The sequence below is a fragment of the Nothobranchius furzeri genome, chromosome 4 (genome assembly GCF_043380555.1).
Source record: "Nothobranchius furzeri strain GRZ-AD chromosome 4, NfurGRZ-RIMD1, whole genome shotgun sequence".
NCBI lineage: Eukaryota > Metazoa > Chordata > Actinopteri > Cyprinodontiformes > Nothobranchiidae > Nothobranchius > Nothobranchius furzeri.
This window is the reverse complement of record NC_091744.1, coordinates 19,638,630-19,652,288: the sequence shown is the minus strand read 5'-3', so window position 1 is coordinate 19,652,288 and position 13,659 is coordinate 19,638,630. Positions and strand designations below refer to the sequence as shown.

The 13,659-nt window shown below is 46.8% G+C and overlaps 1 protein-coding gene across 1 annotated transcript in view; it reads right to left on the bottom strand.

Annotated features, from left to right (window-relative positions):
• Positions 1-12,118, bottom strand: part of stox2a (storkhead box 2a) — a 37,093-nt gene extending 24,975 nt beyond the window's left edge. Inside the window, exons 1-2 of the mRNA XM_015963842.3 lie at positions 10,786-12,118; positions 9,031-9,183 (exon numbers count right to left, since the gene is read on the bottom strand). Of these exons, the coding sequence (XP_015819328.1) occupies positions 9,031-9,183; positions 10,786-10,960 (328 nt within the window). The 5' untranslated portion in view covers positions 10,961-12,118. The remainder of the gene's footprint in view (positions 1-9,030; positions 9,184-10,785) is intronic.
• Positions 12,119-13,659: the final 1,541 nt, after the last annotated feature.

Below are 13,659 nucleotides of genomic sequence, written 5' to 3'. Positions count from 1 at the left end.
AAAGACTGATAAGAGTTTGGATTCATTTCCCTTTCTAATTAAAGGGATGGTGCCCCGAAGATTCCTAAAGAGTATCTTAATTAATTAATAACTTGGTAAATATTCCCATATTTACAGAATTTATTGAAGAATCCAAAAGTAATTAATTAATTACTAATTACTCGCTCCTAATTGAACCAACATAATTGGTGCAGCCCGTGTGAGGCAGGATACACAGAGATCTTTATCTGACACAAACAAACAAATAAATCTTTAGCTTGAATTAAAAATAATCAGTTGTTCAGCCTTGAACCAGCAACAGAGTGGTGCTGATTTCGCTGAGCAGGAAGCTGCATCGAACTCTCACCAGTAACTCAGTGCTTCTTTAAAGGTGCAATGTGTAAATTAATTCTGGCTAACCTTTTAGGTTAAAATTCAGTTCCTCATTAAAGGTGCAGTATGTAAGTGATCTGTCTAACCCTTTTAGGCTAAAATTAACTGCAAATTTAGCAACTTTAACTCACAGTGGCTATTATAACTAACTGAAACCTTCACTCAAAGACTGATAACACCCTGTTTGCTAATATTCTGAAAGGAATTACTAGCACATTTAACACTGCAAGTGTTGTAAGACGTTGCTACGGCAACACACCAGCTTTTGCTAAAATACTGAAAGGAATAGTATTTTAGGCGTTAGTCACGGCATTCGGTGCAATCTTAAAACGCTAAAACCTGTGCGCACGAAGGTTAATTTAGTGTTTTCTGCTACAAAGCTAGCAGTTGCTGCCAAAAGGTGCAGCTTTGAGCTATCTGCAGAAGCTCTACTAGGCTATTTTTGGTTCGGTTGTTAAAATGGAGCATCAGAGTAGTGAACTGATTAACTCCCAGCAACCAGGGGGCGCTGCGGTGCCCGACTATGAACCTGGCCTACTTTCTGGGCAAATATTGTCCAAACTGGTCGCGGTTGCTCGAGAACCCGACTACCCTTCTAGGGATTTCACTGAAGAACAGCGTAGCGACGAGCTAGAAGCTGTACTGCATCAAATAGAGAACCCGGATGGTACAAAACCAATCCAGGTTCACTTGGCTAAGTTAGCCTTGATCCTCTATCAGAGGGACCTTCAATGTGGTCGAAAGATCATGAACCTCCAGAGTATGCTAGCTGAAAAACAGCGAAATGCAAGTCTGAAGGATGAGGAGGACGACGAAACCAGCACCGAGTCTGGGAACGATGGGGAGGAGACCCCGCTCCCCTCTGCTGATGAGAACAGACAGTGGGAAGGGGGGGAAACACCACGACTCTGAGGCTGAGCCAGAGTCCTCTCCCACACTGGTACGGAAGCAAGCCGGCAAAGCCAACCAGGGTCCGCCCAGGACGATCGCCAAAGAGCAATTGGTTTCCTCCACCCAAGGAAGCGAGGGACAGCCGTCCCGCCGTAAAGGTAGGCCACCTCTTTCCAAGGTACCTGGTAGCCTACCTCCTGATACATCTCCATACGATAATCAACAGTATGTAGTATGGGACTCTCTGGACGGACGCACGCCGCAGGGGAGAGATGAAGCTTATCTGTCCCAACCTTCGGCCCCGTTCCCTACACACACTATAGGGCATTCAGGACCACCTAGGGGCCGAGGGCAGTTCGCCCTCGAACCCCAGGTTGGACCACCACCCTCATCTTCACGGCCTTCTCAATCAGTGAGAAGTCGACCAGCTGAGCGGCACCTCTATTTAGACCGCTCCCCCAGTCCACAAAGGGTGCAAGGTGCCGGCTGGGGTTATCCACAAGCCCAACCTGCACCTCAACCATCCACCCATCCTAGCTACTCCGGTATTCGGCATGCCGGCAACCAGCTGCAGGACAAAGCATCCTACGCCAGTCCGTACCCGGACAGAGTGTATTACGCAGAAGCCCCAGTTGAAAGACGCAGGCTGCACCACGCAGACGTGCCCCGGGAGGAGGACCTCCTAAGACACCCACGTGACGTGCCAGCAGTCCGCCACAACATGCCGGACCCCGATTTGGGCCCCATGAGTCAACATTGGGAGCCCAGAACACACCAGCGATATCCAGCGCCCTCTGAGAAAGACCGTGGGTCAGAGTCGGAGGATGACGCGCCGTACCGTGAGTCAGGGCTCCGTGTACGTCAAATTGAATTGCTAGCTAAAGACATAGAACGCTTTGATCCTAACACCAATGAATCCAACGTCGACGATTATCTCAGGGAGATAGAACGTTGTCTGCTTGATCTTCCAGCACCCTCTTCAAGGGAAAAGCTCAAGCTAATTTGGAAAACCACATCTAGAACGGTGCACGGTTTCATGGAAACTCTACCATCTGACATTCGAGATCGGTACTCCTCGCTCTGCCGAGCGTTGAGGGATGAATACGCCACGTATACAGACTCCGCGTCAGCTACAATAAGGGCCTTCTCCATCAAACACGGGAGAAACGAACCCCCCAGAGAGTATTATCGCCGACTCAAAAGTGCTTATTTCCAAGGTCGAAACGGCCCTGGGCTCGAAGAAGACCCTGCCTTCAGATCCCTGTTCATTCACAACCTGCACGAGTGTGTTCACTCCGAAGTCTCAATGTATTGTCGGATGAAAAAACTGACAACTCAGGAGATTAGGAGGTACGCCCAACAGGCCTGGGAAGCCGGCGGAAAGCCCCAAAAGCCTGACGCACATCACCGCGTCATGCACCTAGCTCCCGACGCCGAGCCGCGTTTGGAGCTTGAAGGCACAGAAGCTCCACCCACTAAGCCAAAATCTGCTAAACCTAGACCTGCTAAACCGCGAGAGCAGTCCCAATCTCCTCAACAGGGGAATGGGGGTGCTGATTGGCCACCTAGGTATGGACAATCAGACAGGAAGTGGCCCAACCAAAACCAACGGCAGGCAGGTTGGAACAATGGAAGGTTTAAGGAGCGCCGCCCACAGGTAGGTCCCACGAGTCCGCAGGTGAATACTTGACCAAAGCCGACCTCCAGGAAATGTTTAAGCAGTTCCTAGCTAAACAGAAGGAACAGCTGAGATCTGCAGAAGAGACCCCTGCACCAAAGTCTTCTTCTAAGAAGCCAGACCCAGAGCCAACGTCCGCATGACTAGGCGTGGCTCAACCCCCCAGTGTGGCCAGGACCTACCTGATCAGCTGGGGGAACACTACTGGTAGATCACAGGAGTCTCCTGAAATCTACCCCCCAGAGAAACCTGATACGAAATTTCTGAAGTTCCTCTGTGACTTAACAAACCATAATCATGCTCACCGTTTGTACTGTAGCACCAACGTAGGTGGATGCATACAGGTTGATGCTCTGCTGGATACCGGCTCAGAAATCACCCAGATGTGCTCCACACTGTTCCATCGCGTGTCCGACACCATGCGGTCGCTCGGGAAACCAGTCCAGGTTGAACCTTGTGACCTGAAAATCACCAGCTACACCCAGACCCGGGAGTGTATCACTCACCGAGCGTGGCTGGACATCACCTTCCAAGACATGACTCTGGTTCACCCGTTTTATGTCTGCCAGCTAGACACTGAACCACTTCTCATTGGTCAGGACCTGCTCGAACGTCTAGCTCCCCTCATCGACTGCCAGAAGGGTCAACTTTGGGCCCAGGTGGACACACCTAAGCCCTGGAACCCGGATAGCAGCCGACCATCCTCCATTCTTGAAGTCAGGCTAAGTGAGCTGCAAAACCCTTGTTCCAAGATCATGCCCCTCCCTACGGCTCCCACAGATGATGACCGCCTGCAAAGGCACGAAACCGCTCCTGGAGCCCCTCTCGGCACACATTCATCTTTTCTCTGCTCGCTGAAGAACGTCAGCCTGCAGCCATATGCACCACACATAGTTGGTGGTCTTACCATCAACTGCACCCACATCTCAGATGCTCGCCTTGCTCTTTGGTCGAAAAAGTCAGCCATCAGCCAACAGACGTTTTAACACCTGCGTCAGAAGGACCCCCTGCTGGTCAATGTGACACGTAGTCATCGACTCTTGTCAGCTACTTGGCCGCAGAGGCTCCTGAAAGTGCCAGAGGTCTGCTCTCTGACTATCCAGCTTGGAGCGAGACGGCTCACACATACATTCAGCATCATACCACAGCTTGATCCATCTGTACTCATTGGAGCAGACCTGCTGGTTCGACTAGGTGCCCAGCTGGACACTTGCAATCAAGTCCTTTGGGCTCGGGCCACACCATCATCTGAGCCTCGCTCAGAAGGCCCTGAACACTTGCTGTCCGGACAGACCATTCCACAGGCCTGCCGTGCAGTGGTTGAGGCCAGCACGGTTCTGCCCCCACTGGTCAAAGGAGTGCCTGTTCGTCTGACTCTGATGAAGCATCAGAAGCTGCCAGGCACACAGGCCTTCTTCCAGCTATCACCGCATTTCTTGGAGCTCAACTTAGCCGTCTGTGGCACGCCACTCTTGGAGCTGAACAATCGTTCTGCCTACTTGTTGGTCGAAAATCCGACCCGGAGTCCTATCCACATGCCGGCAGGAAAGCCCTTGGGCATGCTGATAGATAGCTCATTCCATGACTTCGAACTTTCAGTCCCCGTGATCGGACAACTTCCGTTGTTCTTGAACGACAGACAGGTTGGTGCAGACACATTCAGTACTTTCCCCTCACAAATGATTACCATCAAGTGGCATGAAGCCCTTCCTGAGGAACCCATTTGCAGTGCAACCTTGGATAATGACGGCAGTCAGTGTCTAACGGTTTTTGCAATAAGTACTCAGCCATCTGGATCACCGGTTGAAAGCCCGGAACACCAGACACCCTCCTCCTCTGAACCTTATGACGGCTTCGAGGCCGAAGTCAGCCAGCAGCTTGACAAAGCGGATGCGCTGGAATCAGAGGAGCAGAGAGCAGAGCTTAAGAGCCTGTTCTATGAGTTTCAGTCCATCTTATCCAGGGACTCCCTGGACTGTGGACTCACAAATCTGCACACGGTTCGCATTCCAACAAACCCGAATGCCCCTCCTACTTTTGTACGCCAGTACAAGATTCCCCTCGCTGCTTATGAGTCGATCCAGGAGATCCTCGATCAGCTGAAGGAGAAAAACTTCATCAGAGAGTGTAACTCCACTTACAACTCCTCCATCTGGCCGGTTCTGAAACCGACTGGGAAATGGCGTCTCACCATAGACTATCGTGCACTGAACAAGCAAAACTCTCTCCAGTTGCATACAGGTTACGCATCGCCAAAGCGAGACAGGAGCCTGTCTACAAATGGGTGCATGCAAACCAAATCAAACCCTACGTCAAACCGTCCCCGCGGGTACAGAGACCAGACTCCCCGCAGGAGGTGGACGTAGTCTCCACATAGTTCTATGCATGGATATGGAAAGGGGGAAAGTGCATGTCTAACCCACTAACATGTACTAACCGACAAAGAACAAGGCCCCCCCGCCGTCCCTTTCACTAACCAAGAGAAACTCCTCCTCCTAGACCGCTAACAGGATGTACCTACTAAAACCTTACAGGGTACTCTTGTAACTGTCAACCTACATTCTGCTCTGATTAACGAATCTCTACGTGCAATCAAGACTTTGTCTGACACCATACATAGGATATTGTGTACACACAAGTGGTGAGAGATTTGATGCAGGACCTGCTCAGGGGAATAAGTTCTACTCTGGACAGCCTGGTTGAAGGTAGGCATTTCCACTTTGAACTAGAAACCTGGCACTCCATCACCTCAACCTCGAACAGCATGATTCGGAGATTGAGATCATGGACGCTTTCCAGGGTTATAACTTTACCATCGATTTAGAAATTGACCAACAATTGCTGATTGAAGGAACCAAACTTGTCAAGTTCACACAAACCCCGCGTGAACTTACTTTGACGCCCATGAATAGATACCCAAGATGCTACATTGACACAGATTATACCACCTTAATCTGCACATTGGTCGCCCTGGGGATGGAATGGCTCGTCACGGCCGTGATAGCTTATTCTGCCTACAGGCGTGTTAATAAACTCCAAGATAAGATGCACCTGCTCACCTACGGTGTACCTCATGACCGCGTTCGGGGAAACTCCAAGCGTGAATGTACCACACCGGTCTAAAGGGGGTGCGCAACATTTTCTTTGTTATTCTGTAACCCTAAGAGTAGTTTCACTTTAGTTACCTCACATTTTTCTCTGAGTGTTGCATTATGTCACATTCTTTATAAGCTATACACTGAAAGTATTACTTAAGAATGTATTTTATGAGACCTCAAGGTTGCTATGAATTTTCTTGGATGTTATGATATGTTTTTGGGTTTTCTGTATTTTTGTTTCTTACTTGGTCACATTTTAGCTAGTGGTTATGTGCCGGCCCAGCTCAGTCTGTCAATGACTCTGTCTGACGCACCAGCACATTGTAGTACCTCTTAGTTTTATGGTCCTTGTTTTAGCCCAAAGACTGTCCTGATCCACCTTTTGGACCAAAAAGGGGGGAATCTTGGGACCACATAGGTCAATGCGTGTTTGCGAACCATGGACCTCGTACATCACCGCGTGCTCCATGAACTTAACTGTATGGCCGGCGGTGAGATGACCCTTTATCCCTGACGGATGCCTTTGTGTCCCCTCGTGGAGTCAACCGCCCACCGACCTTCCTCCTTCTACTACTACCTTTCGCATGGACGACATCATCATTGCATACCACCTGCGTGGGTGGCTTCTTCTCGTTATGCGCGTTGGGGACTATCCCGTTTCCTATCCTCTTGTTTTGTGCCTGACCAGGATCCAAGACAAAGACAAAGGCCAAAGGCGCCAGGATCTAAGACAAAGACCAAAGACCAAAGACAAAGTCGTCCAAGGAGACCAACGTCCTAAGGGACAAAACCCATCTGTGCTTCCGACAATCAAGTCGACCAACGTCATGAGGGACACACCCATCTGTGCTTCCAACGATCGAGCTTTGGGCGCGATCCCCGAAACCAAAAGGGGGAATGTTGAGGGTCTGCCCTCATGAGGAAATTACTATGCAGTGATTTTCTCCAAAAAGACTGTGCTTAAATTGCTCTGAAAAAGCAAATAATAACATTAGCACCAGAGACACTTCATTTCCCATGATGCTTTGCATAGGGAAGCAAGGTGATGATGTCACCACAACAACCAGCTCAAAAACTATAAGTTTCAGCGAAAAACGAAACTTAACTGTTCTTGTGTACCAGTTGCACTGGTGTAAAGGACACGCTGCTTGCTCCAGCTCCATTCAACTCAAGCACGCACGAGGCCTGAAGGCTGAAGAGTGCGAACACCGAGCCGCTGGAAAAGCAACTCCAAAACCATCAAACTCACGGAGACGCTGTAAGTTATAACTCAGCACAAAAAGAAACTTCGCTCTCTCTCGTCCAGCCCGTGGAGAGACACTCGTGGGAGGAGAAGCGTAAATCACATCTGATCAGCGCGGATGACGAAGGGACGCCTTCACTCCGGAACAGCTGTTTTCTCCTGCAAGTTTTTATTTCATTTAAACTTTTACCTTTTCTCGTCTCTTCTAGACCAAGATAAGCAGTCGACCGCGTGACTTGCTTCAAATTATCAGACAGTTTTTCTCTTCTTCCGTATCAAAATCCGCTCACAGGGTTATTTGGTAGAGAGTAAACTGTTTATTTGTCATCGTTAATATCTTTAAATAGTTTCCAGCTCTGGCCAGGCTGGTCGACTACTCTGTTTAGATTAAATAATTAGTGACCTTTGTTGTTTTGTCAACTTTTGAAGTGTTACAGTTAAGTTTTACTGTGATTTTTAAGCCACTAAATGCAAGCTAATTCCCTTTTGTCTGCATCTGAGAGAGGAAAGTCAGCTTACAGCTCACACAACTCCAAGGAGACACACACACACACACACACACACACACACTCATGCATGTTTCTAGTGTTTGTGGGACATCACACACACACACACACACACACACATCTTCAATTAAAAAAATTGTTTTGCATTATTAATCTCCTTGTTTAATTAAATGTTATAAAATTCAGATTTGTCTCCAATAGATTTCTTGTGTCGATTCAAAGTCTCTGCTCCTGACGGATTCCACCCTTTTGATAGACTGATAAGAGTTTTGGATTCAATTTTTCCCCGGTAAAAGGGGATGGTGCCCCGGGATACCTAAAGAGTATCTTAATTCATTAATACATCTGTAAATATTCCCATATTTACAGAATTTATTGAAGAATCCAAAAGTAATTAATTAATTACTAATTACTCGCTCCTAATTACCCCAACACTACGCAGAGAGGAGGACGGCTTTCATCTGTCAATAACGAGCAAGTTTAGCGTGTGTTATTAATTTAACTCTTTCATGCATAATGGTCACTACAGTGGACAGCTACTCAACATTGTTGTTTTGTTGCTATTAAGCACAGCTGTCGAAGACTATTGCATTTGAGCCCCCCCCCCCCACACACACACACACACAGGGCTTCAGTAAGTCAAGCCAACATATTTCATGTTCAGAATGCATGCTGTCCACTGAGATGGACATGCAATAAAATATTTGTAAATAAAATGTTAAAAAAAAAATTTTTGCTGAAATTTGTTACATTCATACCTTAAGATGAATGAAAGAAGTTGTTGGAAAAAATCATGGTTGAAGATTTCATCGTTCATGCATGAAAGGGTTTATTTACACATAAAGCCAAATTAATACATTCATTTTTAGCTGTTGATCATGAACTGCGGCCGGTTGTGGAACAGTTGCGACTGTAATAAAGACTTTAAACTGTCTTAATGGGGTTTCTGTCTGTCATAATGGTATTCCCTCTCAATACACAAAATGCCCTTCTTAATATTTAATTAACTGATTGAACAAACGTTTATGTGTAATCTCTAAATTACGCATCATACATAAATGTATGTAAAACATTCTTAATGAAACCTCTCTAAGTATTTCAATAGTCCACTAAAAAAGGTATGGAACATGAATATTTATGGAAATTTGTGACATGGTTTATTTTTAATAGCACAAAATGTTTTCCCAGATTAGTTTGTGGTTTTGAACAATGTCTTTTAGGGCAGCAGGTGGGAGTGTGTACCTGGAAAGCTGGCAGTGAGGTGCTCCACCAAAGCCTCCTGGTTGGCAGGTTTGTGGGCAGCGTTTATAGCTGAGATGGCCAAGCACAAGATTTCTCCCAGTGGGATGAACTGCGACTGACTGATAGGAGACATACTGATCGGAGACACGTCACCTGCAGAAGGAAAAAGAGAGGGAGGAGGATGCACAAGCACAAGTGTGAGATCATGAATGAACAGTGGGCGCAGCGTGTGAAGCTATGATGTAATGGTCAAACAGCAGCAGTGTGCATGCTGCCAGGAACGCCTCCTCCCCTCCTCTCTGTGCTTCCTTAGCTTCTCACTCCTGCTACTTCTCATGGGTTAGCAAAGCGAGGCAGCAGCCATAACTTGAGCACGAGATAACCTAAATAAGAGCAAACAGCCCATCTAGTTCACATTGTGTCAAGATTATTTAAATAATAACTAAAGAAATCCTCAAAGATCAACCATTCTAAAATTCTACTTTTGTTCCAAAAGAGCTAACGCTGAAATTCTCAGTCGCCATAAGCTGGCTTTGCTGTCAGCCATAGTGAATGATGAGATCATCCTGCAACCAGAAAGGCTGGCTTCAAGCCCCTGCGAGAGCCCACATCTGTCTTGCTGGAAGGTTGTAACGCAACACAACGAATGCACCGCTGCAGCATCTGTACTGTGGTGATCCTGTGCTCTGACCTACATATGAGAATCACACGAGACGGTGAAGCATCAATGCCTATGTGTTTAATTCTTATCCCACATTACATCTCTTTGTGTTCACACCTAGAGACAACAGTCTGAGTGTCCTTCATCACCTTTCTTTAGTTCTGTCATTCTTTGATGTCTTGTTTCTTTAACTTAAGCAGAAATGTGTACTTACTGTAGCTCTGCCTCCTTAGCACACTCAGCTGAATGGTCAGTTGAGCAACGCGATGACGTTATCTCCGTTTGTATCACAAACTAAGCTTTATGTGCCTGTAAAGGGCTTTGCATCAGGAGACAGTTCTGAAGGTGAAACCTCACAAAATAAAGCCGGTTTACTATAGCATCTTTTAGCCTTTTATGACATGAGCTAATAATTGAAACAAAAAGGACTAAAATAATTTGTCTTACATGAGGACATTGTTTTATGATTAAAATGACCAAGAAGCTGTGGTTTACAATAAACAATTGCGAAATATGAGTCGGCCACAAGATTTAGATCAATGACAATCTAATCAACAGTCCAACATTCAGGAAAAACACCCAAACAGTAGAACCGCATGTCCTATTTTTGTACTCCACATTTGAAAATATAGGTCAATAAATGATGAAACGGTGAAATATAATGAGATTAAAGTACACACAAAGATTTAAAACCCACTCAGACACACTCCAGCAGATTTCACAAGTTAACTGAGCTAAAATAAAAAGAATTTCACTAAATCTTTTAACCCTCTGGAGGCAGGCGTTGCAGATTTGCAACGTTAAAACCTACTACCTGGTTACTCCACACACGTATTTATGAGCATTTTTTAACTCAGAAGTACCCCTGAAGGACTTAGTTGTTCGTCCTTTTATCAACACTTATTTTGAGCCTGAGAGGGTTAACCTCTTATGTCAACGGCTTAATTCTAAGCACTACAAATGGCAGAAAAAGGAGGGGATGCAATCAGCATTTCATAAAGGTCCAGATCAGATAAAGACTTTGTAAACTCAGAGCAGCCTTTGTGTAGAGAAGGTGGAGCTTTTGGCAGCAATGGGGGGAGTGTCACACTCACCTGGTGCACGATAACTTGGCGGGGATGGAGAGAAATGCGGAGGAGGCGGAGGAAGATGCTGCTTTTGCACACGGATGTCTTTTTCACTACGAGAGAGATTATGATCCAGTGGGCGTTCGGGAAGCTCCGAGCTGGGCCAGGCCCGCCGCAGGTTGCCGCTGCGGTTCTTCTTCATCGTGACCCCTTTTACTAGGTGGCCTTCACTCCCCGGGGACCTCTGGGATAAGGTAGCGGGGGAAAGGGGGAGAGGTCGGTGGAATGGGGAAGGGGGGGGAGGGGGGGAGGGGGGATGGGGGAGGTCGACCAACCTCAGGCTCAGTGCCTCCCCCGCATCAGTGAAAACGTCCCGCTGAAGCAATCACACACCAGACATGGTAGGAACCAGTGTGCACCTTCACACACATTCACGCATCTCATTTACATCCAAGAGCGAGCTACAAACGACCGCGTTGGTGCTGTGGGTTGTTGTCATCGGCTGATGGGCTCTCCCTAGCTGGTCTGGAGTGATGGCAGTGGTGCAGGTGATTGCGCGAGGCATCACCCTTTCATCGACATCGGTCCCAGCCACCATTTGTAGCATCCCCATTTGCATGCGTAGGGAGGCACATTACGTAGCCACTCTGATGTGGGAGGAGGGAGCAGGAGAGAGGTGGGGGTGCAGGGGTAGAGATGAGGGAAATGGGGCATTGGAAACAAGGAGGACGGTGAGAAAAGATTTCACTGAAGCTTTTAGGATCTGCTTGTTCCTTTTCAGTAGAAAGTACTGGGGGGGTGGGGGGGGGGGGGATGGTTGGTCACAGTTGCAAAGCTTAAGAGGCCCAGTCTTCGACAATAGCTCAATTCACCACAGGAGAGCTCGGCCGATCCCCATAAAACAAAGGAGCTCGCCTAAAAAAGAAGCAGAAATAAAAGCTCCATTCACCCCAAGGGGCAGTGAAACCTCAATAGTAAGCCAAGCGCCGCAGACACCATGTTCACCTCCATCTTTATCCCATCAAGCATAAGACCCCATCGTCCTTTCAACAACAGCACACCAGCAAAGGGTGGAGAGAAAAAATGGAGAGCATAAAAATAAATAAATTCAAGAATAAATATCCACAGTTTCCCGCAATCCAACGTAAGAAGCTCCCAAGTCGATCGCCGTAGCATCCATTCATTAACAGGGTGGGGGGGATGCAAACTCCAGTCAACGGCAAATCTCTTTCAACGCTAATGCTGCAGCTGCTCCCAGCACCTCCAGGAAGGGTGTGTGAGTATGTGTGTGCATGTGTTTGTGTGTGTGCATGTGTAAGAGAGAGAAAAAGAGAGGGAGAGCGGGAGAGAGTGCGTATGTGCGCATCCGCCTGCTGCGCGTGATTCTGCGCGAGCATGCATGCGTCTGTGTCTGGGTGATTGAGGCTGAGGGGAAAGGAGGAGAGGATGCAAGGGAGAGAGAACAAGGACATACAGAGAGAGGAGAGCAAATATCAACATATCCAAAACACACACACACACACACACACACACACAGAAGATTAAAATCCTTCTCTAGTACTCTTTAAGGATGAGGGTCCCTTTAACCTCCATCCTTCCTCTCTCTATGTGTCTCACCTGACTATAAGACTAAACCCACTGTCCAGTGGTTTACATGTGTCTTGTGAGATCCCCACCAGTGGATTTAACAACTAAACTTCTTGGAACTGCAAGTCTAAAAAAGAAGAAGAAAAACGAGAGAAGGCTTCGAACAGACTCCTGCTGACTCACATGTGTGGAGTGTGAATGGACGGTTGGAGGGACAGAATAAGGAGCAAAGTGAGAGGCCATTATGGGGCATGGGGGGGAGGAATGGTGTCTCAACCAATCTGCTCCAGTTCACTGATACCAAAAAGAAAGAGGAAAGCAGAGGAAGGGGAGGAGGGAGCGACACCACGCCAGCCATTTTATTTCTCAGTAGTACTGCAACAGCCTTTGTTGCCATGACGACGCAAGCCGATGATCTCATAGCTGTTACCTTTGAGTGTTGTTCCCTTAAAGAGCCAGTTACTGAAAATAGAAGGCCGGCAGACACTACATAGATAACGGTTATTCTACGGATGGAAAACACCAGAACATAAAAATCCTTCAACACATGAAGCTGTTCACAAAAGATCACACGCATATGCACAAACAGACACTCACACACAACAAGTTGTGTGCTAACATTATTAAAAAAAGAAAGTTGAGAAAGTTTGGAGCATTTCACAGAAAAACTCAGGTTGAAATAAAAAAGAAATTAAAGATTAGAGAAATAATTATTAATTTCTTAACTGATCTTGTGAGGAGCATTAATGAGCAATGTCCTGCCTTTAGTAGCTAATAGTGATATAAAAGCAACAATGGCAAATTTGGGAAACAAATTAGCTTAACATTATGGAAGTTTGACAGCCAAAACATGTATAGAAACAATAAATGTCTTCTTCATACATTCTCCTGCAATGCCCTGGTCCTGTAGAATGAGCCCTGGCATTTGCCTGTTTTTCTGTAAAATCACAGAAAAAGAGAGATGCTCGGGTCGAGCAGGCTGCTTCATGCGCGTTCACGCTCAGGCATAGCCCTCCGAACCGTTCTTAAATGGTACAGATACCAGAGACATCACTGCTGCGTTAGCTTGCCTAGTAAGACGTCAGACTTTCGTGCAGAAGATCTGGGTTCGATTCTGAATGTGATCATAGAGTTTCTTTTTTACATTAATGGTATATTTTTTTACAGTAAGATGCCCACATTTTTATTTGAGACTCGCCGAACGGCATTGAATTCACAGATAAAAAGATGTGGGTTCAACTTTCATTTTGGAACAATTTTTCAAGCAAGGGAAGGGAATGATCTGAGCATGCAGGAGGACTGACCCATCTTAAA